The 24,175-nt window shown below is 30.1% G+C and overlaps 1 protein-coding gene across 2 annotated transcripts; it reads right to left on the bottom strand.

Moving 5' to 3' along the window:
* Positions 1-1,976: 1,976 nt before the first annotated feature.
* Positions 1,977-22,958, bottom strand: LOC129908180 (putative uncharacterized protein DDB_G0282133). 2 transcript variants are annotated; one of them, XM_055984527.1, is made up of 7 exons: positions 20,232-22,958; positions 19,524-19,693; positions 19,376-19,449; positions 7,171-7,478; positions 6,842-7,011; positions 4,461-4,540; positions 1,977-4,409 (listed from the first exon to the last, which is right to left on the bottom strand). In XM_055984527.1, exons 1-7 carry the CDS (start codon positions 21,474-21,476, stop codon positions 4,399-4,401), a joined length of 2,058 nt encoding a protein of 685 aa, XP_055840502.1. In that variant the 5' UTR covers positions 21,477-22,958; the 3' UTR covers positions 1,977-4,398. The 2 variants fall into 2 exon arrangements, with proteins under 2 accessions (XP_055840502.1, XP_055840501.1); XM_055984526.1 differs by having other exon boundaries at positions 1,977-4,381.
* Between the last annotated feature and the right edge of the window lie 1,217 nt (positions 22,959-24,175).

Below are 24,175 nucleotides of genomic sequence, written 5' to 3'. Positions count from 1 at the left end.
CGAATAAAAAATATTTTGATTAATTAATTGTTCCTAATTACTTGGCAAATGTTTTCGTAAAAGAATTAAAAAAAAAAAAATATATCAATAATGGGCGCAGGAAGCAAAATACTGTTGCAAAGTAGGGATTTTTCGAAATTTCACAAGAATTGCCTTAAATCGAAAACCGTAAGGATTTGGGATGAACAAGGTTCCAAATTCTGAGAGCCCTTAAGTTCCCCAATCAGCATATTTCGTTTGATCCATTACTTTTGGGACACCCTGTATAAGTAAATATAGAAAGCAGTAAAGCATCCACTGATACAGAATAAAACAGAGACAGGGATAAAAATAGTATTTCTTCATACTAAGCTTTGCCGACAAGGCTAAACTTGATAAAAAGATTAACTTTATATTCACCATCCCAAACTTTCTGACACGTAAATTAAAATTTGAACAAAAAAGGATCTCATTGCTATAAGCATTTTCGATAATGCAGATTCCTGTAACCCTTCTATTCATTGCTGATCGTATATTCAAACTTAAATAAACTGGATTATAAAGTGGGAATGTGATGTTTTGTAACCCGTGAAAAAACTGGTCATTGCAAACTTAACTGGTAGAACAGAATGATGTAGCTGTGGCTGTGTCTTGGTGCCAGAATACGTAGCTGTGGATGTGGCAAGGAAATTCGCTGTGGTACAAGTCGAGTCGACTTTTACTTCAAGCTACAAGCGCAATGACTTTTGACTTTTCTAATGTGGTTGCTCAGTTCAAATAATTTTTTTTTGTCAACGGGTTTGACATTTTAGTGCGCCACATATTCTGTTCATATTTTCTAGATTTTGAGCGATTTTATTTTTCATCTTGTACAACGGCGTTTTTCTTTGCCACAAGCGAATTTTCATTCTGTTCAACCAGTAAACCCACTCCAAAAAATTGCTGTTTACATTTCACTGAATGTTATAACAATTTAGGATACCGAGCAAAGCTCGGTCACCCAGGTACTGATATCTAATAATCTGGGATAATTATTTTAAAACCAAAGATGAGTATTATTTGTTTTCAGTGAACAGATCAAAGAAAAAATTGCCGAATTGACAAATGAGAATTAAAAACCAAGAGGAATTGAAAATAAAAAATGCTCAAATAAAATCTGGTGACAGTTATGTGTACTATGGCGTATGGGTAACGTTTTCTTTTTTTAAATTTTGTATTGATATAAGTTTATTTTATGCTGAAAACGTTTCAGTAAAAAAAGTTTTGGAATTTACATATGTTAGATTTTAAACCGATAGGCAGACCCAACTGCTTTAAAGATGAATTCATAGCGGATGCTAGTGCGCTGGATATTGAATGCGCTGGTTTGGATGATTTTGAGAAAGCCTTCGATCGCTAAGCAACACATCTGATGTGGGCAGGGAAATGAAGAGTTTCATAAACCTATGACATTTATGATGGAACGGTGATTAAAGTTCATAATATGTCCAATTGGGGTAACTGAATAGTTCGAAATCACAGTAGGTGTATACAAGGGAAGCGTATTGAGCCCTTTGCCATTTATTGCAGTCCTTAACTACCTGCTGGAAGTCAAATTAACTTCATAAGTGAAGATCCTTCCAGCTCCACACAGGTCGTATTCCTGATATTTATTTCAATGGAGTAGTGGTTCCTAAGTGTGAAAAGTTTAAATATCTGGGATCTATTCTGCCGTGAAAAGCAAAAAGGGCGTATATGCATTTTTGAAGTTTTGATATAAATGCATTTAACTGAAAAGGCACAGAGTTGCGAATTGTAGATGTACTCAATTTCAAAAGTGATTTTGAGCAACTTGTAGGAAACTTGAATTTTTGAGTTTACACAATAATATTATAATGTTTGCTTCCTAAATCTGTATCTAATTTTTTCGATACGACTGCCAACTTACAAGAAATGAAGACATAAAAACTTTTGGTTTAGGGTAGCTTTATAGTTTTTAACACTTGTAGCATACCTACAACACTTTTTCAACAAATATGATCAATTAAGACGTTATACATATCGCCAGCGGAAAGCAAAATTGTTCAAAGTACATAGGATTTGTTAAGGACTTAGAACAATTTTGCTTTCCACCAATGATATGTATTTGAAAATGGAATAAATCAAATGTGATACCTTAAGATTGTGGTTATTTTTAACATTAACTTTAGGTCTTATTTCTTCATGGACTTTTCCCACTTTCAAAATCAAGAGCTCAATTAATTTTATTTTTATGTAGCTTGAATTCGTTCGTTCAGAACGTATTTTAGTATTTTTAATTTAAGTGAGTTAGGGCCAGACTTTTTTAAATAGAATCTATAGTACTCTCATGGCGACCAAATAAATAGCGCCCCCAAAATAGTAAGCTAACCAACGAACTAAAAATCTGAAGTCCATATAAGCGACCTCGCGATCACTCAATTATCGAACAAACTACTTAGGGGGAAGTGGTCACCCTTCGTACACGGTCACCCTTCGTACAGTGAGCATAAAACAAAAACTAAACGGTATTCAAACACGTGCTTACTAGTGTGCATACACATAGTAGGCGCCGAGGTACTAGATAAATTTTGAATCCTAAGTGCATGACATTTGATGTCATGTTGTGTTTAGGTTAAGTATGTTTTTGGCTAAACAGTAATGAAGAATTGTTGTTTAAAGTGTTAAATTTGTGTTTTAATTATAAATATTGCAAAATCTCAGTACATTTTTTCAAAAATCGATTTTTCTGCATTATGTACAGCTTGGGGAGCATTCGTACAGTCAAATATGGGGCACATTCGTACGCATACGTATGCCCGCCAGTAAATTTTCTTCAGCAGATAACAATCAAAACACGGAGTTACAGTTTTATTGAAACGAAATTTAAACCTCTATAATAAGTATTTCGCATTCTATAGTGAATTAAGGTTGGTATTTTTATATATGTAAATAATAATTTGTTTCAGAATCATCGAATCGCGAAAAATTAAGTTTTTTATTTGTTTTTGTTTTTTTCTGAGTCAAGTTCAATTAATTGATAAATTAATAAGTAATTAAATGTTTTAAAACTCATATTTGGCATTTGACAAATCAAAAGTTAGTCAATTTAACGTTTTAAATATCCTGTACGAATGTACCCCATGTGCTGTACGAAGGTACCCCACGGGTGGGGAGGATTCGTACAAAAATCTAATCCCAGTAAAATGGCTATTACTATTTAAGCCTTTGATTTAGAAGTGTCAAATTTTTTTCTAAAGTGTAATAATATACATGTTACAAATAAAGTCCATTTTCTCGAAACTGGAGTGAGTAAATAAATAACTAAAACAAAATAAGTAAAAACTGTACGAAGGGTGACCACTTCCCCCTACTATAGATTCTATATACTTCATGAAAGTACTATAGATTCTATATTCTATACTGAAGTAATTCGGCTCAACTTAAACGCTTATGTTCTTTTTTTTCTCTTGCGTAAACTGTCAAATAACGGGTTATGTTGAGCTTATAGCTTAATTTTTGTTTCAACAAACTCCTCTTAGTTGCCTGTACAAATAATTTTTAGAGTTAACATACATATAATATCAAAATAAATTACTATATTTTAGCGGAAAAAAAAAAACATATTTTCAACCTCAAAAAAATTGTTTGTCTTCTAAAATGTTAAATTTTTTACTATAAATTCTCTATTCATTAATAAACAATATTTTCCCAAATTAGTAGCAGTTCTTCAAAGTAGGTATTTTACAATTCAAAAACAGGAAAGAAAAAAAATTACAAACAATAATACCTATCCTTAAACAAGTAAAACTAAATTTTATGTATATAAATACACGAGATATATATAAAAATGCCATTAAATGTTTTAATGTATGTATATAAATTTAGAATAGTGATTGCGTTAGCGGTTAATCAACAATTTCATTATATTAAAAATAAAAATACTTTGCGCGCGCCTTATAGGCTTCTCTTTTTTTTTTTTTTTTTTTTTTAATTTAACGATGGTGTTTATGTTAAATGTGTGTAATGTTGGATTTGATAATGATAGCGAGTGTGTTTTGTTATTTATTATTGTTTATATAACTTACGTAATGTAAAATAAATATTTGTGTTTTTTTTTGTTTTTGTCATTTTGCTCGTTTGATTTCTTACAATTTTATTTCATATAACTTACTATTAGCATTAATTTCAAAGACACAACAGTTTCTGGTCCAGTCCCAGGAAATACTTTTTTTTTATATTTTATTTTTTTTTTGCATTTTTGATCGGGTAACAAAAATGGGCTACCCATTACTTATTTAGCACACTGCAATCAATCAAATCAACTTGGTCATCGAACTCAATTGTTAAGATGCTATACTTTCACGGTGCGCCTGTTTTGATGCCTCGGTACTTTCTCTGTGCACTGTAAATAGTTTCAATTCATATTTTTACTTTTATTTAAAGCTTACAAGTTGATCAGACGGCAGTATTGTGATGTTTACCTGCAGCATGCATGCGATTGTATAGATTTTTTTTCTTTTTCTTAAGAATTACATCTAAATTGTATCCATCTGCTGTAATTCTGAAAATAGAAAAATAAAACAAATGAATATTTTTTTTTTTTTTGCAAAAATAATAAGGGCAAAATAAAGTATAAAGTAATAAATCATCTCTTTGCTGAAAGCAGTGTCTAGTGTGTTTAGAAATTACCTGTTTTCAAACAGAAAAATAAAGATTGTTACCTGTGTGCATTATGCACATAGTAGAAATACACTCTTAAAGTATATATAAAAAAAGTTTTTACTCAATTCCTAATTCTATGCGGTGCAGGTTGTTTCAAAAAGGCTGACAAAAATTCTTTATGCGAATTAAAACTTATTTCCTAATTTTTGCCTGATTTAATTAGATTTTTTTTATTTTTCATGGTCTTTTTTTTTTTTAAAGAAACGCTAGCTTATGAGAATCTGCAAAAATAGTTTAGTTTATGGGAAAAGAATTTATGAAATTTTCCAGGTCAACGTAAATATGTTAATAGAATTGCCTCACATCTTCATATCTTCCTTTTCAATATGTATACATATTAAAAAAAAAATTGTTTTCAAATTAAATATATTTTATTACACCTTCAGAATCTAGATTTAAGGCCGAAAAAAGACATTTGGAGTTTTACCTGTTTTACAAAGACCTCAACAATTTCAAAAACAAATTTCTTCCGTCATTGTCTCTATTTTAACACAATTCTAAGCAATGATTGAATGAAATGAAACAATATTTATTTCCGAATTCAACGACAACCCAGTGCATGTAGAAATTTAAAATAAAACTCTCATCCCACTGCACTGGGGGATAATATTATTGGTGTGTAGGCCAAAAGTTATTCCTAAAATTTTAAAGTAGGTTCATCCACAGAATCTTGTCGTCAAAACTTTTGACACTTCTTACGAACAAATTTAATCGGAACTTATTTTCAGTATTTACTCTTAAAAATAAAACTTTTGATGCCCTTCTTCGAATACAAGAACGAAATTAAATTACATTTAGGTCCAATTTATTCACTAAATTTAAAGTCCCATTTTAAATGGAGACTTTAAATTTAATGGAATATGAATAAACTGGGCCTTAATTTTTTAAATCTATGATTTAAAATCTATGTAAAACCTGAATATTATTTCGGTTTAAGTTGAAAAAGTCTTAGGCTTGCTCTAAGTCATATTAAATGATATACAACTACATAGTATTTTCGTCTGCGGAGTTTTTTTCAGACGCTGACCAAGTAGCATTTGCCTTTACTAATATAGTAGAAAGTAGATAGTTTAATAGCAGTGGACGAGTGTTCATAGGTTAACTTAAGATTAGTGTGTGTTGTGTATGTCTGTCTCAAATTTCGAGCTACAGTTCTCAAAAAGACTATACCGATGTTGATAAAAAAAAAAAAAAAAAATAGGGTGTACTTAGCATTTATGTATATGTGAACAAAAAACAAAACCGTTATTACGGGTACCTACAAAACCAAATTACAATTTCATGCTTTATTTGTGCTTGTACCTACGATAGACTAAAAAAAATAATAAATACAAAACAAAATAAAACAAACAAGGGTTTCATAAACTAGGAAGCAAATTTAAAATTTCCAACAAATTGATAACACATGTTCAAAAAATAAATTAAGGAACTAGTTTTAGGCGTAAGTACGCTCGTAATAATAATAAAAGTTTGTAAAAATTTTAGAGCATAAGAACAAGAAACTGTAAACAATGAACATTATTATTTTTTTTATTGTTTTTACGGATTATGTTTTTTCGTTCGATCAGACCACCGGCAATACTTGGCCCGATTCCCGATTCATTGAGAATTTTTAGATTGATTATTTCTAAATATGTATATCTCAATACACAGTTCATTCTTACGCGAGTATGATTTGTATAATATATTTGAAATTGTTTTTTTTTTTTTTGGGCTGGTTGTTGGTTGGTTCTTAGTATATAACTCTAGTATTTATTTTCAATTAAATTAGTTTCAATTTTTTTTAATGACTCTGTTCTCTATTAATTCCATTCGAGAGGCTTGTTGTTGTTATATTGCGTACATAACATCATTTTGTTTTACCTCCCATTTTTTTTGCTATTGAAATATTATAATTAAACTCTTAATTAAAGATATAATTTAGGGTTTCACAAATACACACATAATTCTACTAGTTCGAAAAAAAGGAGTACACATAATGTACTGAAAAATATTAACCTTTTACTATTCCTACTTCTTTTTAATTTTTCGCATGATGTGCAAAATTAAATAAATAAATTTACTAAAAATAAAAAAAATTCATTTCGTCGCGCTATATAAGCGAAAGTAGTTCGTTGTATTTTTTTTAATAAGTACTCACTTTTCAATTCGATTAAGACCAAGCACATCCTTGAAAGCTAAATAAATTTTATTCAATGTGAGGTTCGGTAGACCCTGCCCCAAATATCTAACAAATTTAAGTTGTTCCGACTTGGGTAGTCCGCTCTCATGGAAATCCAAAAAGGGTCTATGATCTGTGATCTTATATTCCTGTGAATATAAATATAAGAACAATAATTTTAAATCTCTATTAAAATGGGGCGAAAAGTCATAATATAAAAAAAATATGAAGTCAATTAATTTTTGTATGTAACCACCAAAAATGTGTTTTTTTTTTTTTGATTTTTTTAGTTTGATTTCGTTGCTCACATTGCAAAATTTGATGAAATTTTCGATGACTATGTATTTTTCGTAATAGGTTACACTTTGATTGCTCTGAATACCGAACTGTTTAAGGAGTTCCTGTTTTTTAGGTGGCAATCGGGCTATGTGCGTACAGACACCATCTTCGATCCTATGGGTTTCGTGAACATCAAAGTTTTCATGAAACACTAATCGCTCTAAAACTTTAGGCATTTCTGATTTCAGAACAACTGAACTGTTGTTGCTGTTGCCGTTGTTAGTGGGGAACTCTACACCATCGTTAGATGCACTTGTTGTTGTGAGACTCTTAAGATCTGCAAGAATATATGAAAGGAATGCAAAAATTGCATTTATGTATTTTGCTTGTTGTTGTTGGATTTGACAATGTGTCGAACTACGATATTGTCAGTAGTTGTTATATGTACAGAGAAAGAGTTTATACAAATTAAACGTACATTATTTACATACATATTACAAGGATTACATTAATTGGAGAACATGCGAAATAAATAGGTGCGAAAAAAGAAATATATAAAAAAAATGTGTGTAAATAGATATTCAGTATTTGAAAAAAAAAAAAAAAAATATAGTAGAAACAAGATAAATTAAAAATATTGAAACGAATATAGCATGCTTGCTTGAGTTCCTATGTCGCTGAGATCGTTATCGAATTTTAATCTCATCTAATCTTTTATTTTTAGACAACCGTGGGCAAGTTGTCATTTTTACATTTCAGATCTGTGTAGAATATCGATTAATACGGCTCGGATTTTTTCTTCAAAACCAGAAAGAGCTTTGTGAATGTTGGGGCTATTCCTTTCCTTTTTTTTGAAGACCCTTTTTAAAGATGTCTTTTATGTATAGATTTTTTGGTTTCCCTGGGAATTTATTTTTTGTCTGTCATAAATTTCGAGGGTAATTTAACTGTAATTTCATAGGATTTCCCTGAAAACAAATTGCAAGGGGAATTCACGATCGCACAATGGATTCCGAGGGAAAAAATGTCCAGAGAGAAACTTAATTCCCCTGGAGATTCGCGAAAAGGCCCAATAAAGAATAGTTAGTACTCAGCAGAGTTCTGCTAGCGTAGAAGAGGAATTTTCTTTCAATTTTCATTACATGCTTACTATTCTGTTTTTAATTAATTTTTCTAATGCATTCTGTATAGAGAGACTTTCTTTTTAATCTCGTTTCGACTTTCCACCTCAAGAATATTCCTCAGACTTTAGAAATACAGTTTAAAATTAATTCACACTATTTATAAAAATGAAGGTGTCGTTTTTTGGTTTTTCATAATGCCATTAGAGGCGTTTGTGAATAACAGAGATGGAAAAGTGAATACAATTGTACCGAATTTTATACAATTGACTTTCTTTGACTAATACAATTTTATTGAGTTCGATATAATACAATTTTATTGAGTTCGAAATAATTTGTCGAATTGCGTCTTTGAAATTCAATTACAATTACCAACGTTTTAATGCTCTGTTCAATTTCTGAAATAAATTCAATACAAATGAGTTGATGTTTGGTTTTTTTTCGTATCAGATATTTATTGTGTGTAAATGTCGACACCAACTTCTAGCCGAAAATTTAATTTTCTTATCAAAACAAACCTTAGCTTAAAATTCATCCTGACATTATATTTTAACTTAAATGGAACACAAATTTGTAAAATGAGAGTTCATCATCTCGATCTTAGTGTTTCTGCTCCTAGTTTTGAGGTAGAGCAAATGAGTGAAAAGTGTCAAACAGCAGCTGATTTGTTTTATTTTGACAAACATATAATTAAATTAATTCAAAATAATGGAAATTTCTTTAGAATCTTCTTAATGTGAAAAAAAATTCAAAATGCGAACAAATATTCTAATTAATTATAATTTATTTGAATGAAAAGTCATAACTTAATTCTGTTCTATTTTTTCTTCATTAAACAAACATACTGTTAATTCTTTAAAGTACGCTTACATGAGTTACATAGTGTTTATTTTATTTCTGAACTACTAAAATCTATATACATACTTGGACAGACAAGGTCCTACTTTTGAAATTAAAAAAAAAAACATTTTTTAAACCCTTATGATTTTCTCTTACACCATTAAAGCTATTTCAAACAACATTTTTGTACGCCCCTTTAGGGATCCTATTTTAAAAATTGAGAAAAATATCCAAAAATGGATTTTTGAATTAAATAAAATCATGAATTTAGTAAATCATGAAGTATCGTGGTTTCTTTTGATAAATCATGAAGTATTGTGGATGCTTGGATTTAAAAGAAAGAATAACTATCTAATTCATAAACAAACAAAAATCAGAGGTAAGCAGCAATTAAAAGTTACTCCTTAACAATCAAATGATTTGATTAAAAATAGAGAAGAAATTAATAATTTAATTATAATTAACCTAATATTCCCTTTGTTTTAATCAAAATTTTATAAATTTTTTTTACAATAGTTTTTGTTTTTAGTCTTAGTTTTTTTTATCTTTTTCTGAAGTTTAAAATCAATTGCAAAATTCCACTCGAACGAACAGACATAGAAGAAATTGACCTACTATATTGTATTGAGGTTAATAATATTTTTGTATTAATAATTTTTTTATTCAATATCTAATAATATTGTCCGAATATCTAATTAATGTATGAACAATATTTGAAATTCAAAGTACCACCACCATTCACAAATAGAATACATTGCGTATTGCTTTCAAAAACATAATTTATTCATAAAGCAATTCGAAGCGATTCTATATTTAGCGAAAGATGATGATTCATTTTGTATCACTTTTGAATCGAGAAAAAAATAAAACCAATGCCTACAATTTCCTCATCAAACCAACTACAAGAAATGCAAACACAAATTTATATAAATCTTTTCTGATGCTATGTAAAATTTTTATTATAGTATATTTTAAATCTTTATTGACAATTTATTACATTTAAACATACATACAAACATATTTATAGTTGAAAGATATATTTGATTTTTAATTTTTTTTTTTATTTTCCTTTTTGGCAATAATGAAACATAAATAAATGCTTTTGAACGCAGAACAATAAAGAATACGCTTATGTAAATATACACAACATTTGTACATATGAGTCGGCTAATTTCAAAGTGACACCCTAGTCAACTAATTTTGTTTTAATTAGATTTTCTGGTACTGTAACTTGGCACAACTTTTGTTTAATCTTATTAAATAAAACTTTTGTTAAATAAATTATAAATTCAAAAAATAAAACAAAAACGCCCCAATATTTATTTTATTTTATCTTTGCTGGTTCGAATTTGTATATAAGAAAATTTACTTTCACTGCTAAATCGAATGAAAAAGGTTTTCATGTGTGCGCAATATCAACATAATGCGTTTAGCGTTATCTAGTGATAACGTTTATATGCGAGGGAAAGTCAAAAAATACGCGAAGGAAATTTAAGATTTTTTTATTTTTCCCTTATAAATTCTCTCTTAGCCTAATACATTTTTAACATGGGTAGAAAAGTTTATAAATACTGTGTAAAAAAATTGTTGTTAAGCTCTTTCAGAAAGGCAAAAATTCTCAACATCCATGTTATTTTTTTCGAATTTCTTTTTTCAGTTTTTGGAATAAAATACACTTAGGGGCAAAAAAATGGAATATAACTTTGAGTTCTATAAAAACGATAATTGGTCAGGATGTAATTGACATACATGAATGTTAATTATACCACTAAAATCTTGAAACAAAAGCTTTAAATCAATGCTAGAAACTTAAAAACTGTTCACATTATAAAGATCCAATCAACATAAATGAAGTATGTAAGGAAAAAAAAACTGAAATTGAAACAGAAAGTATCTGGAAAATTTAACATTTAAAAAAATGAAGTGCTTTTTATTGACAGATAACGTCAATAGTAACATAAGGAAAAAAAGACTGAAATTGAAGCAGAGGGTATTAAGAAAATTTAACATTAAAAAAAAAGGAAGTGCAATATATTGACAGAATCGTCGCCCGAGAGTTGTTTTGTCGTAAACGCCAAAATGCACTTTTTTAAACTGGATATGTAGTAATAGGTTTTAGAACGTTCTCTTTTCATTTCTGTTATCAGATTTGTCCTATCGTTTACGGTTACTGAGATAGTTAGTGTGCATTTTGTCGTATATCCACAAAATAAGCATTGGATTAGCGTTGGTTTGTCGTAAGCGACAACTTTTGGCGTTTACGACAAAAATTCTATGTATTTTTCAGCTTTTTTTTCTTCAGTATTGGTTTGTCGTACGTCGTACAAAACCGATAGGTAGAAAATTTCGAAAGAAATTTTAAAATTGTTTTTTCTTACATGTATGTAAAAGTAGGTATATATCCGAAATAGAATATAAACAGATATAATATACCTACTAGAAAAGTATTTATTGAAAATAAGGACTTCATGTGCTATAGGGACAACGACTTTAAAAACTATGGGCTGCATTAAGCTCTGCGCTACTTGAGGTTTTGCTTTATTCCTAGAGGTGCAAGGAAGAAAAAAGTGCATTTCAGAGACATCTCAAATGTTGTGTTTAATTAATGGTTCTTGTCGTTTGTTCCTGCCGCAAGTATCTTGACCTCATCCTCGGTTGCAAGAACCGATCTGACACAATATGGAAGTGGGTGTGGCTCATAAATGTGTACACTTGTTGATCTTCTATCAAAAACACAAGATCAACAAGTCGACAAGTCTCAAAAGAAGTGAAAAAAGGTTGCGGTTTTATTGTTTTATTTTTGTACACTTATTGATCTTGTCGCTTCGTTCACGAGCGCTGTCTTCAACGAAGTGAAGTGAAAAAATTTCGCTGTTTTATTGTTTTATTGCTCTTGTATCGATCACACAAGATCAACAAGTCGCCTCTTTGTTCACGCGCGCTGTCGTGAACGAAGCGAAAAAGGGTTGCTGTGAGTTTTGTTATTGCACCCGCTCGCAAAAACACCTGCTGGTCGAAAATTATTTTTTTAAGGCGCCATTGTTCTTCGCGAAAAAAAGGTCGCTGTTTTATTGTTTTATTGCTGTACACTTATCACTTATTGATCTTGTATCGAGCACAAAAGAACAACAAGTCGACCGTCGGTCGCGGGCGGCGCTTGGTTCAAGAGCGCTGTCTTGAAGTGAAAAAAAGTCGCGGTTTTATTGTTTTATTTGTTGTTTCTTTCATGTTTCATAGTCATAGAATGGCTTTTAGTTTTTGTTAAATTTTTTTTTGTTTTATTTTTTTTTCATGTTTATGGTCATATTTATTGTTTTATTCTTTGTTTTTAATCTATTTATTTTACTACTATGTAATAAGAAACTATTTTTTAAATGTTTAATTAATAAATAAAAACGAACTGTGAAAATTGAAAATTTACTTTTTTATTTATGTCTTGGTATTGGAATGTCGTACGTGTATGGGATGGAAAAAAAGTTGATTTTGGTGGCGTTTACGACAAACTGATTTTGGGTAAAAACCCCGATAATTTGAAAGCCAAATTAGATGTGACAATTTTGACAACATAAATATAAAGAAGATATCGCACAAAATATTCTATTAAAAATTGAAAAAAATCTATCGGCCAGTTTTTTTTTTATAGAAGCTCAAACCTTAAAATGCGATTTCCCAAAATTCCAAAATTGGCGTATACGACAAAACAATTCTCAGGCGACGAGATAGCGATGATACTATCGTATGCATTTTTATGTTTTTACCAACAATTCAAAGTAAAAAAATCCAAGCTTTTAAATGAGACCATGAGACTTGAAGAAACATTATTTTATCCATTGCAATTTTTGTTTTTAATATAAATAATTTATTTGATTCCGTTTTTTTGCTCCTAAGTGCATAATCAGAATTGTCAAATCTGAGTTTTGAAGTGGAATTGAAGACTTGGAAAAGCAGATTCAATTTTGTCTTTTGTCTACAGAAACGGTTGCGTAGTATTCAACGGTTACATTGACGGCCTATTCTTTATAATCGATTAGGGAAATCCGTTCAGTATCCCAAAAACTTAAAGTCATAATATTTCCGGAAAAACATCATCTTCAATTAACCCTCTGCTTTATTTAAACCGACAATGCTACATAATACACCATTGCTTTTAAGCAATTGACGTATCATCAAAACAATCTCCAATGGTTTGTCCTTACCTAGTCAAGAACTTGATCACAGCTACGAAATAAATTTTATCAATAATTTAATTTTGTCTCTCGGATTCACTTGCTAACTTAAGGAAAGCTCAATAAAATTAATGCCCTTTTTAAACCAAACTTGGCATAATTTTCTCTAATTAGTGTCCAAACAACATGAGGTAAAAAAAAAATTCCTCCATTGCTTCTCCAACTTTTTCATTCCGCGAACTTTTAGACCCACCCTCGTAATATGGAATTGGATAAGTTTAATGAACTTGGCAAAAAAAAAAAACAAAATATTTACTGGGATCAAGGAGAAAACATGATCAAAAATGAAAAGAAGACCAAAAGAAACAATCCTTGGAAGCTAATTTCTAGGCTATTGAACTAACTTGGAGGCAAAGATGTAAAAAGAAATATCCTGCAAAGAATTGACCAAAAGGTCACAGTGAAATTTCTTCCACTGTTATTAAAACATTCATTCAAGAATTATATGTCAACCATTAAACAATTACATACTAAATATTTTATAAATTTCCAAATTAATTGATCAACTATTTCGTTGATTTCTTAATTAACAAATTTTAAATACTTATTTATTGGGTTCATAAAGACAAAAATAGACTTAAAAGAGACACTCTAAAATAACCAATTCATGTGTGTATAATTTGTTTATATATTTTGTGTATATTTACTAAGTTAACACGTGTCTATAATTGATATAAAACTTAAATTAAAAAAAAAAATCTAAAAGAAATAAAGCACAATGGTTTTTGTTTTGTGATTTTAAATATTCAAAGTGCCGTTTTCTTCTGGTCAATAGTTCTGGATTGCATTTAAATTCGCAGGCTCTGTAGCTTGTGGTGTGTTTGGAGTTGGGTTAATCACAGTATTGCCTGTGTAAGAGAAAACATTTGCGTTTCATATCTGCTAAAAACTCAATGTTTTTTTTTTTTTTTGTTATTTTATTGACTAATATTCAGGTTCGCTACTACACCACAACCGTATTGATTTATGTATATTAGAAATAACTACATAATTTTAACGAACGAACTACAGTGCCACACACACACCTTAATGTGATAGCAATACATTGGGTTGGTCTATTTTATTAGTACTATTGCTAATTAAGTGGGTTTGATGGAAATGCAATAGGGGCTCTCGAATAAGAATCAACAATAAAAATACGAAATTAAAACAGAATATTATAATTTATGTAATGAGTTGTTAAGAATTAACTTACAAAGAAACTAAATAAATTACGGTATGCATATCAAATTGATGATATTTTTAAATAGAACTTCTTTCAACAGAACTGTAAGAAACTAATTACATGTTACAAAAAACGATTAAACTTACAAATTAGCTTGTTGAAAGCAATATCTATTTCAAAATTGGCTTTACAAAGTTATGCTCTTAAAAATACGTTTCTATAGTTTAACATTCAAGTTTAAAAAATAAAATGCACGACTGGGTCGCACGAACTTGCTCTTAGAGTTAAAGTTGCTTAAATTTTTAAGACTTTTTATATAGAAATTTGAAAAAAAAAAATAAAATTCGTTTAAAAAAAAAAATTAAATAAAATCTGAAATTAAATTGCCCTCCAAAACAAGTATGCAGTTTTGATTTTTATGTTAACATGCATTTTTAGAAAAAAAATTTTCAAAATCGTTAGAGCCGTTTTTTTTTAAACTAATTTTTTATAAATAATTTTTTGGAAAAAAAGTTTTAAAATAAAATTGGTATGCCATTTTGTAGAAATCACTAATCAACATCTAAAAACTAAATTTCAAAAAAATTCATTGTCCCGTGTTCCAAAATTTGATTTTTCAAAATTTTTTTAAAAATCCAAAAATCATTTTTTTGGAATTTTTATTTTTGGTTTGTATTTAAATTATATAAATGCTTCTTCACAAAAAGTTTCGTTGAAATCGAACAAGCACTTTCGAAGATAATCGGATTTGAAAAAAAACGGTTCTATGGCAGGTACCGTTAATAATGGTTTTCAAAAAAAAAATTTTTTCATTGAAAGATAGACCTTAGCTTAAAACTAGCACTTGAATTTTTTAAACAAAATCGTTGGAGCCGTTTTTGAGATATTTCAATTTTACTAAAATCGTTATATGACAAGTACCGTTATTTTTGGTCCAAAAAAATTAATTCCAAAAACCCCTCTGGAGAGTCGCCAAATAACGCTACATACCAAGTTTGACATTAATCGGTCCATCCGTTTAGGCTGTAGCTCCTTATACAGACAGACTGACAGACAGACAGACGGACTTCCGGGACCCACTTTTTTGGCGTTGTCTACCATCGTAATGTCATGGAAAAATGTTATCTCAACTTTTTTTTTTTGTACGAATGCATAACTTGATATATAGTACCTATATCGCAAGTAAAAATTGTGAGTTAACTCAGAACAGATTTTTCAGAGAGATTTCTGTGTGTCAAAATTTTAAGAAGTGTGACACTCTGAAATGCAGTGGTTGGATTGATCGTCCATTGAAAAACATAAAAAAGAGGAACCCTTTCATAGAAAAAATACAAAAAAGGCGTCGTTTACATGATACGCGAGTAGAACTTATATTACTCAAACTTAAATCTCAACTTCTGGAATTCATAGTTTTTAACTAAACCTCTTTTACTTAACACCGAATGTCTCTCATTCGGTCGGATCCCTTAAATTGCGGGCCAAAGATTTAAAGAATTAATGATAATGATTGAATTGATACTGATAATAACTACGAGTTATATATTGTAATTCTAGTTTATATGAAGTTTTTATATATGATGTTATTAAAGATGATTTATTGACTAATTAAGAGTTAATAATCGAAAAAGTGGAGAAGATTAAAATCGTGTTTTTCTTTGGCTTTTTGGTCGCAATCGTTGTAGCAATGAAACAATTAAGTAAACATTAGCTTTTCCCGATGTTTCGACAGGGGTTGCTGTCTTCTTCAGGAGAACTTTATTTTATCAAAATAAAACCAAATACTTTATTAACAAATGTGTAACAACTTAAAACAATATTGCAAACTTACGCTACATAAAAATATAACAAAAATTGTAAATAATCTACATTAAAAGCAAAAATTTTAAAAAAGAAATAAAAAAGAGAAAAATACACTTCAAAATGAAGTTAAGTCTTTGATTATTACAAAAAAAAAAGTAAATGTCAAAAATGTTTTCATTGCGACAAAAAAAGCCAAAGGAAAACAAGGTTATTATGATGTTCTAAGGGGTACTTATCAAACCCTGGAAATTCTAATGAAATACAAATGTTCTGCATTTATGGTCTATAAAAGCTTCACTTGAATAAGTACCGCATTGAGTTTTTATCGACGCAGGGTTTGGTAAGACAATGACTTAAAGGTAGAGACAAACAGGCAACATGCTGATGAACATGCTTATGAGGGTAAAGAGCAAAAGAGCCAAAACACACAGAAGTTGATATTTAGAAAGCAAAAAATAAATTATTTTTATCTTCGTGACCTTTTTTTATAAATAATTGTTCTTTATTCTAATTTTTCGTCGACGTTTCGGTTCAAGACTTCATTAATTGAATTTTGAAATATTAGAAAAATAAAAAAGAGATAATCCAGCTATCATCAAATATTTTAAGAAAACTCTTAAATTTTTTTAACCCTTTCTAACCCAAGCTACGAAAATTAATATTAAAAAATGTTTTTTTTTCAGTTTTATCGTGTCAAAAACATGACAACTAACAAATATGAATAGCAAAAAGTTATATTCCAAAATAATAAATAGCAAAAATAATGTGTTACTCTGATGTTACAACAAGTAAGTAAAATACACTGCCTATGACCACCAAAAAAAAGTAGGACAACTGAGGAAATAACTTTTTATAGAACATACTTTTTCTTCTAAGCCAAAAAACAAACACTTTCTGGATTAACATTTTTTAAATCTTTTTTTCAAAATTATGGCCACATAAAAAAAAGTTTCTTTTTCCAAAAAAAAAAAAAAAAAAAAATGTGAATTTCAGTCCTTTTCTCGATAAAAAAAAATAAAAGTATGATATTAGACTACTTTTTTGTACCAATCCAGTAACTAGGTATTATCATCTTTCAATTAAGCCATCGAAACCTAAAAAAAAATCACAATACTTTACTGTTGTACTCTTCTTTTTTGTACAGTACAACACTCTTGCTTTTGTTTTTTGTTTAGGGTTTTTATGCAAAGATTTTTTCGATTTAGTTGATAAAAGAAAAGAAAGGAAGTAATATCGAACCAATGACAAAGAATACAATAATGCCCAGTGAAAATATTGTTGCAAAACAGGAAATGATGTGTTTATCACTTCTTAGGTGCCTCAGTACAAATTTTACTCCTTTGAGTAGTAAAATATCACATATCAAAAACGTTGAATTTTGAAATTATGTACCTTTAAAGCTTGACTGCAGGAAAAAAATCTAATTACTAGCAAAAGTAATTAAAAATGCATAAAAGAACAATATTAAAACTAAGGCAATAAGAAAAGAAGTAGAAGTTATTATGGAAACTTGGTAAACCTCTTTCGGGGCACTACTAGAAAAGAAAGCAATTTGAATATAAAAATGAATGCATTGCCTATATTTATTTTTTTGTTTGTTCTTGTGTTCCAGATAGTGCAGCACTTGCAAAGTTCTAATCCTCCCGACTTAAATCGTTTTCCGCTTTTAAATCGTGAAATGAGCAAGAACATTCACTGGAATGTTACCAGCAACAAGAGGAAAGTTGCTTTTTATCTTAAACATATCGCTCATTTATTGGAATACTGTCATAACTAAAAAATCACGAATTTTGAGTTACATATTAAAGCAGAAGTAATCGGAATAAAGCAATCTTTAACCCTGCAAAAAGTCATTTCTTAGCTTTAAGGATTGGCGGAGAACGAGCACTAGTTTTTACATACAAAAATCGATCGGTGCTTAAAAATCGTTTCCTGAAATACAAGTTTTTTTGAGTTGTGACAGTGTTCAAGTAAATGAGCGCTTTGTTTTTCGAGAAATTTCCCAAACTCACTCCTCAAAAAGTTCTGCCTATCATACTAGTTTATATGTATCTGTAAGCTAGAACTTGAAGAGATAAAGGGCTGTAAATCAATGGTTTCTACGGTTTAAAAAATTTCAATGATAAAAATCCTACGATACTTTGATAACATGCCAAGTGTTTGCATAATTATAATTTTTTTAATTCAAAACTGTGAAGAGAATTAATGCTATAATGAAACCCGATGTGAATTCCAAATTTCTTCAAAACTGTCTAGTGTGTTGTAGAAGTAGAGAGTTCATTTAGCTCCTTTTGAAATGTGATCATAGAAGCATACGAAGATAATTTGGTGATAATTTCGTTTTTATTTAATAAATTGCATTCCGTTCTCTTTTTTTATTTCTTCGGTCATTGTATCCCTGTATATCCCTTACAACAAAAGTTTTAAATACCCTTGTCCTTGGCAGGAGAGAGTTAGTTTTTAGAAACATGTGAAAATTAAAAACTACACTTGTCTATAACGCAAAATCTTAAAGAAGTATCTGAAACAAATGATAACAAAATAGTCAATGGAAAACCGGAAGATACTTCGTATCTAAATTTTGCGTGTTTTTTAATATGTTCCAACCTATCTTTTTATTTGAAAAATTTTTTGTAGTTTTAAAATTTTTCATTTTTTTTGTATAAAAAACTCCCAAAACTAAATCCCAAATTGATAAAAATTACAAAAAAAATTCTAATCTTTATTTTGAGGATTATGTTATCAGTTTGTGTGTAATTTCATTACTTCATAATTTGTACAAGATGTTTCATTTTTCCTCCAAAATTGCAAAAACAAATATACATTAATTTAAACTCCTTAACAATACAAAAGAAATCAATACTTAAATTTCGTTTAAAATTCAATTTATAAATAATTTATTAGAAAATTACTTCATTAACACCTACTTTATCTACCCTTAAGAAGCCATGCATTACATTTTTTTATCTTTTTTTCAAATTAAACTTTAAAATTGAAACAAAATTTGCAAACCTGATTTAAGTAATAATAAAAAACAAAATGCATGCATTTAAAAAATAAAAATATATAAATTTTAACTCACCAGCAGTTGCCTTCGATAGGAAGCTTTTGGTCTTATCCAAAATATATTGTAAATTATAGCCATCTTTTTCATATCTAAAATAAAAAAAAAAAAAATAAAAATAAAACAACAAGAGTTCGAAAAAAACAAAAAAAAAAATAAAACCTACGTCTCAGTTCGCTTGGTGCAAAATAGATTTTTGAAATTACTATAAATGCAAAATAGTGTAAACGATGGCAGCCCTTGTCCCAAGTATCTAGCAAATTTTATTTGCTCCGGCTTATTCATACCGCTTTGGTTAAGGGCCAAAAACGGTCGATGATCAGTCACATCATATTGCTGAAATAACAAACAAAAAATAAAACATTTTAAAATCAAAAATTTTAAATAATTAAAATTAATTAAAAAATAAATAAATGAAAAATAAAGCAAAAAAATTCACTCTAAAACGCATTTTCCACATGAACATACACTCTTTTGAAAATCGATATTTTGTGTGAACATGTATCTCGAGTCTCACATGAAATATGAAACATACAAATTTTATTTCATGTTTACATAATTCTCAAGACGTATGTATGTAGAGCAAATGCTTAATGTGGCTTAAGGAGGGAGAGTGAGATGAGAGGGTGGTTAAAGGAGGGTGGTGGCGCGTTCGTTTTCACATTGGGAATGGGTATAGTATGGGATGGGTTTTGTTGTTGGGGAGTGTGGAATGAGAAATGAGGAAATTGGGATGAGGTTTGATGAGGTGGTGTTTGGTGTATATTTATAATATCAAGAGATGGGGGTTAGGTTGAGATTAAAATAAAAAGAAAATATGTATGTACTAACTACTCATATATAAATATAAAATTTTTCTCATTATGCCACATACTTTGCAAAATTTAATAAAATTCTCCACCACTATCGATTTGTCAGCCAAAGTCATTTGTCCTGTAAATCTCACACCCAATTGCTTCAGCGTATCCTTTTTCTTCACTGGCAACTTATTCATATGCTGAAAGATGCCCTCTTCGACCTTGTGTGCCGGATGAACATCAAAGCTATCCTTAATACTAAAATTAACCAACGGTTTGGAAGCATTGCTTTGATTATTATTATTATTATTCGAATTATCACTGCCTGCCGATTCGGATGATATATTCGAATTACTAGCATTTAAATGGACACCAGCAAAGGCGCCCATCGGGTCACAGGAAGACTCATTTGAATTGTTACTTGTCTGGTGTTGCAAATCGAACAAATTGTGCTTGGAATCGTGGTCAAAAGTGTCGATGTCCAGCGAGGAACGGTTCAATGGAGTTACTGTAGCTGCTGCTGCTGCAGCAACTACAGCCAAAGGTGTACCAGTACGATGGCTATGTGGTGTCATTGATGTACTACTATCTAAATCAATTAAATTACTATTGGAGGAGCATGAGTTTGTTGCCGCCGGCGGGGCAGGTGTTGAATTCGATTGGGATGAATCTTCTCCATAATCACCAGAATGGCGTAGATATTTTAAGAATTCAAAGGAACCATCAAAATGATGATTATGATGTTGTTGTTGTTGAGTAGTGTTATTGGAAGTGGATTGTGGGTTATGTGTCGCTTGTTGTTGTTGCGACGCATGAGGATTATTATTATGATGATGATGATGGTGATGATTGCTACTATGATCTGCTGCTGTGTGTGAAGCATGACCACCATTTGAAGGAGTATTACCAGGAGTAGCTTGATTATTCTGTAAACTGCTCCATCGTCCAGCAGTTGTCAACTGTTGTTGTTGATGACTAAATGTCTGTGGTGAATTGTTTTGTTGCTGTTGATGGTGGTGATGATGATTATGATGGTGATAACCATGGTGATGGCTATTAACACCACCCGAATAGATTTGTTGATTCCCTAAATGTTGTTGTTGTTGTTCGCCATTCACATACATCGGACTATCACCATTTACACCACCAAGACTGGCAGAGCTGTTGCTATAGCTGCCATTGCTGCTACTTCCACCAAATCCTTGAAAATCATCAAAAGATTGGACTTTATTTTCGCCATTGCTTAAATACTTGGCAAATTCCGATGGATCGTTTAAAGAGTCCAGGAAGAATGAACTAAAGTTACTTGAAATACACGACATTTTGTCGTCGTTTTTTTTTGTGAGTTGTTGCCCCCACTTAACAACAAATTTGGGGCCGAATTTCAAAGAATCATTAAAATGGAAAATAAAAATAAAAGAAAAACACCAAAACTACGAGTTTCACAGTTTACTTTTTTCTTTACAGACAAAACGAATTGAACAGAAAAAAAAAAACACTTAAAATATTAACAAAATTCTAGGATAGGTGGATCCCTGCTCTGCAATGTAGCAGGTTATTTTTGGTCTTCAAGAAATTTCCCTTGAAGAGACCAACAGAGAAATAGAAATCCAAATCTTTCTCGTCTTCGGCCGTCGTAGTTGAAGAAATGAATTCGCCTTTTTTTTGCTTGCTTGCTACTGCCAGTGCCTAGCTGCTGGCTGACCTCTTCTTTTTCTTCTTCTTATTTTCTTCCTTTTATGCGAACCAAAAAGAAGCAAGCAAGCAGCACAAAATAATATCAAGTTTTTCCGATATTTTTCTTTTTCTTGTTCCTTTTTGATCAACAATTTTTTTGTATTCGTTTTTGGGAATTTTATTGGGTTCGCTTTCTTCTTGTCGTCGATTTGGCCTTTCTCGCTTCGAATCAAAAATCAAAGCAGTGCAATGCAAGAAGTTTAATTTTTTATTATTTTTTGCTGTATTTTATGAATAGAAATTTATTTAAAATTTAACCCCACATAATGCTTCCCTTCTTTTTTGGTTTTTTCTTTCTTGTTCCTCGTTTCCTTCTTGTCTCTCTCACAAATGCACTGTCGAATGTCGACGTTTTTCGTTCCTCGTTGTGTCGATGTCGTCTTGCAACACACAGACACACGCACACACACAAACACACTTCTCCTCCTTGTCGTCGTCGAACGAACGAATATTTGATTTGTTTCTCTAGCCTTTTCCTTTTTCTTCACTCCTTTGGCCTGACCAAACCGATATGAGTTGTTTCTACTACGGTCGAGTGTTGGTTGCTTCCTTCTTGTGTGGATGTGTGGATTTGGTCGTCGTCGAAGAACTCTTTTCTCTTTTTTTATTTTTGATTATTTTCGGTGTTTCTTTTTGATGGTGGCCTCCTATATTTTCGTGTTCTTTTCTTTGGCTTTTCTTCGCTTGGTGCAGCAGCTTCCTTCCAAGTATTTTCGTTCGTGTCTTTCTCTTTGCGTATGGTTGAATTTTTTTTTTCTTTTTCACATCGAAACGAGACGAATTTTTCAATGATTTTTTTTTTTTTTTTTGGACTTAAAATTCTACTACAACTTTCATTGGATAATACTGAAATGGTTTTTGTTTTTTAACGTGTGTTAATTATAATTCAATTAAAAAAAAAAAAAACACCTATAATTTTTCAATTAATCTTAATTATAAAACTTAATTAGGAAACAAAAATTATTTTTTTTTGTTCGAAAAAAACTCCGACGCGAGAGAGCACGAAAGCGACGAAAAACAGTTTATTTTCAAGACTACTCTACTCTGGCCGTGTCTAATGTGTAGAAAAAACGTCGCGCACACATAAAACATTCGTAGAAATTTTCTATATTTTACACATACATTGATGTGAAATGTCATGTCGGTGTGTAAAAAAAATAAAATCGAATGTAGAAATCGAGTGGGGAAATATATGAAACGCCAAAAATTGAGGGGAAATATAGTATAAAATATAAAAATAGGGGTGTGACAAGAAAAAAACGTGTGGAAATTCTACGTTTACACAAATGTAGTAGATTGAATGGTAATTTAAATTGATTAACAATAGGGTGATTCGTATATTTTTTTTCGATTTAAATTTTTTTTTTTTTTAAACTAAATGAACTGATAAATTTAGAACATTTTTACTTGTACGCAGCTGAAGCTAAACGAATTTTTCCATACAAAAGTAACAACGAAATTTAGTTTTTTTGTTTTAAAACTTATTTTACTTGTTCATGCAAAGGTAGTCGTTTTTTAGTATCCCAATTGATCCATATAGATCATTAATTAACACGTATTACAACAATTACATGAGATTTTGCTTTTCATCAGGATCACGATTCGTGAATGTTTCCTTCTGTGTGGTCAAGCCTTTAATCAAAACAAAAATATGTCTGAGCTAAATTATTCAATAGGTGCGTCCCACCAAGTGAGATCTCTGAGCGCTCAGAGATTTTTTAAGTAAGACAAAAATCTCAGTTGAGCGCTCAAGCCTTAACTACATTGGGCCTTACCAATAATGAATCGCTAAACACACGTTTAAGTAACGTCGGGTTAAATTTTACCGTCGCGTTAAATTCGGTGTATACTAATAATCAAAATAAACGCGCGTTTAACTAATTGTGCTTCTATTACCAGATCTATTACATTTGTTGTCAAAATGACATCATTGAAGTGACATTTTTTGCATGTAATGTAATAATGAACAAAAACATAACTACAAAATACCTACATACCTTCATATATTTTTATTTTGGTTGTAAAAGTTAAAAAAATGGAGCCCAAACAAGGAGGCCAAAAGTGCATACAAAAAAAGTTCATCTATCGTGAAGTACGACGGTGAAAATTTCCAGATCTATTTCTTTTTAAGTTCTCTTTTTCAGCCTTTTCTGAAAGTAATGAATATTTATTAATAAAAAGGATAAATATTTATAAACAAATACATTTTTCCATTTACTTACATATTTAATAATTTGCCGCCAATATTATTAATTTTTCGCAATAACTGGTTGACTTGACAAAT

This window comes from Episyrphus balteatus, chromosome 2, assembly GCF_945859705.1.
Source record: "Episyrphus balteatus chromosome 2, idEpiBalt1.1, whole genome shotgun sequence".
Taxonomy (NCBI): domain Eukaryota; kingdom Metazoa; phylum Arthropoda; class Insecta; order Diptera; family Syrphidae; genus Episyrphus; species Episyrphus balteatus.
Note: the sequence above shows the minus strand (reverse complement) of the source record. Positions and strands in the feature narration are given on the sequence as shown.

What these genes read in the sequence shown, in the direction of transcription:
- LOC129908180 (XM_055984526.1), bottom strand. Translation starts at nt 21,476, where the DNA reads ATGTCGTGTATTTCAAGTAACTTTAGTTCATTCTTCCTGGACTCTTTA. An exon ending in ATTTTATTAAATTTTGCAAA is followed by an intron (nt 19,694 to 20,231) that starts GTATGTGGCATA and finishes TTGTTATTTCAG; the next exon opens with CAATATGATGTGACTGATCA. An exon ending in CCTATCGAAGGCAACTGCTG is followed by an intron (nt 7,479 to 19,375) that starts GTGAGTTAAAAT and finishes ATATTCTTGCAG; the next exon opens with ATCTTAAGAGTCTCACAACA.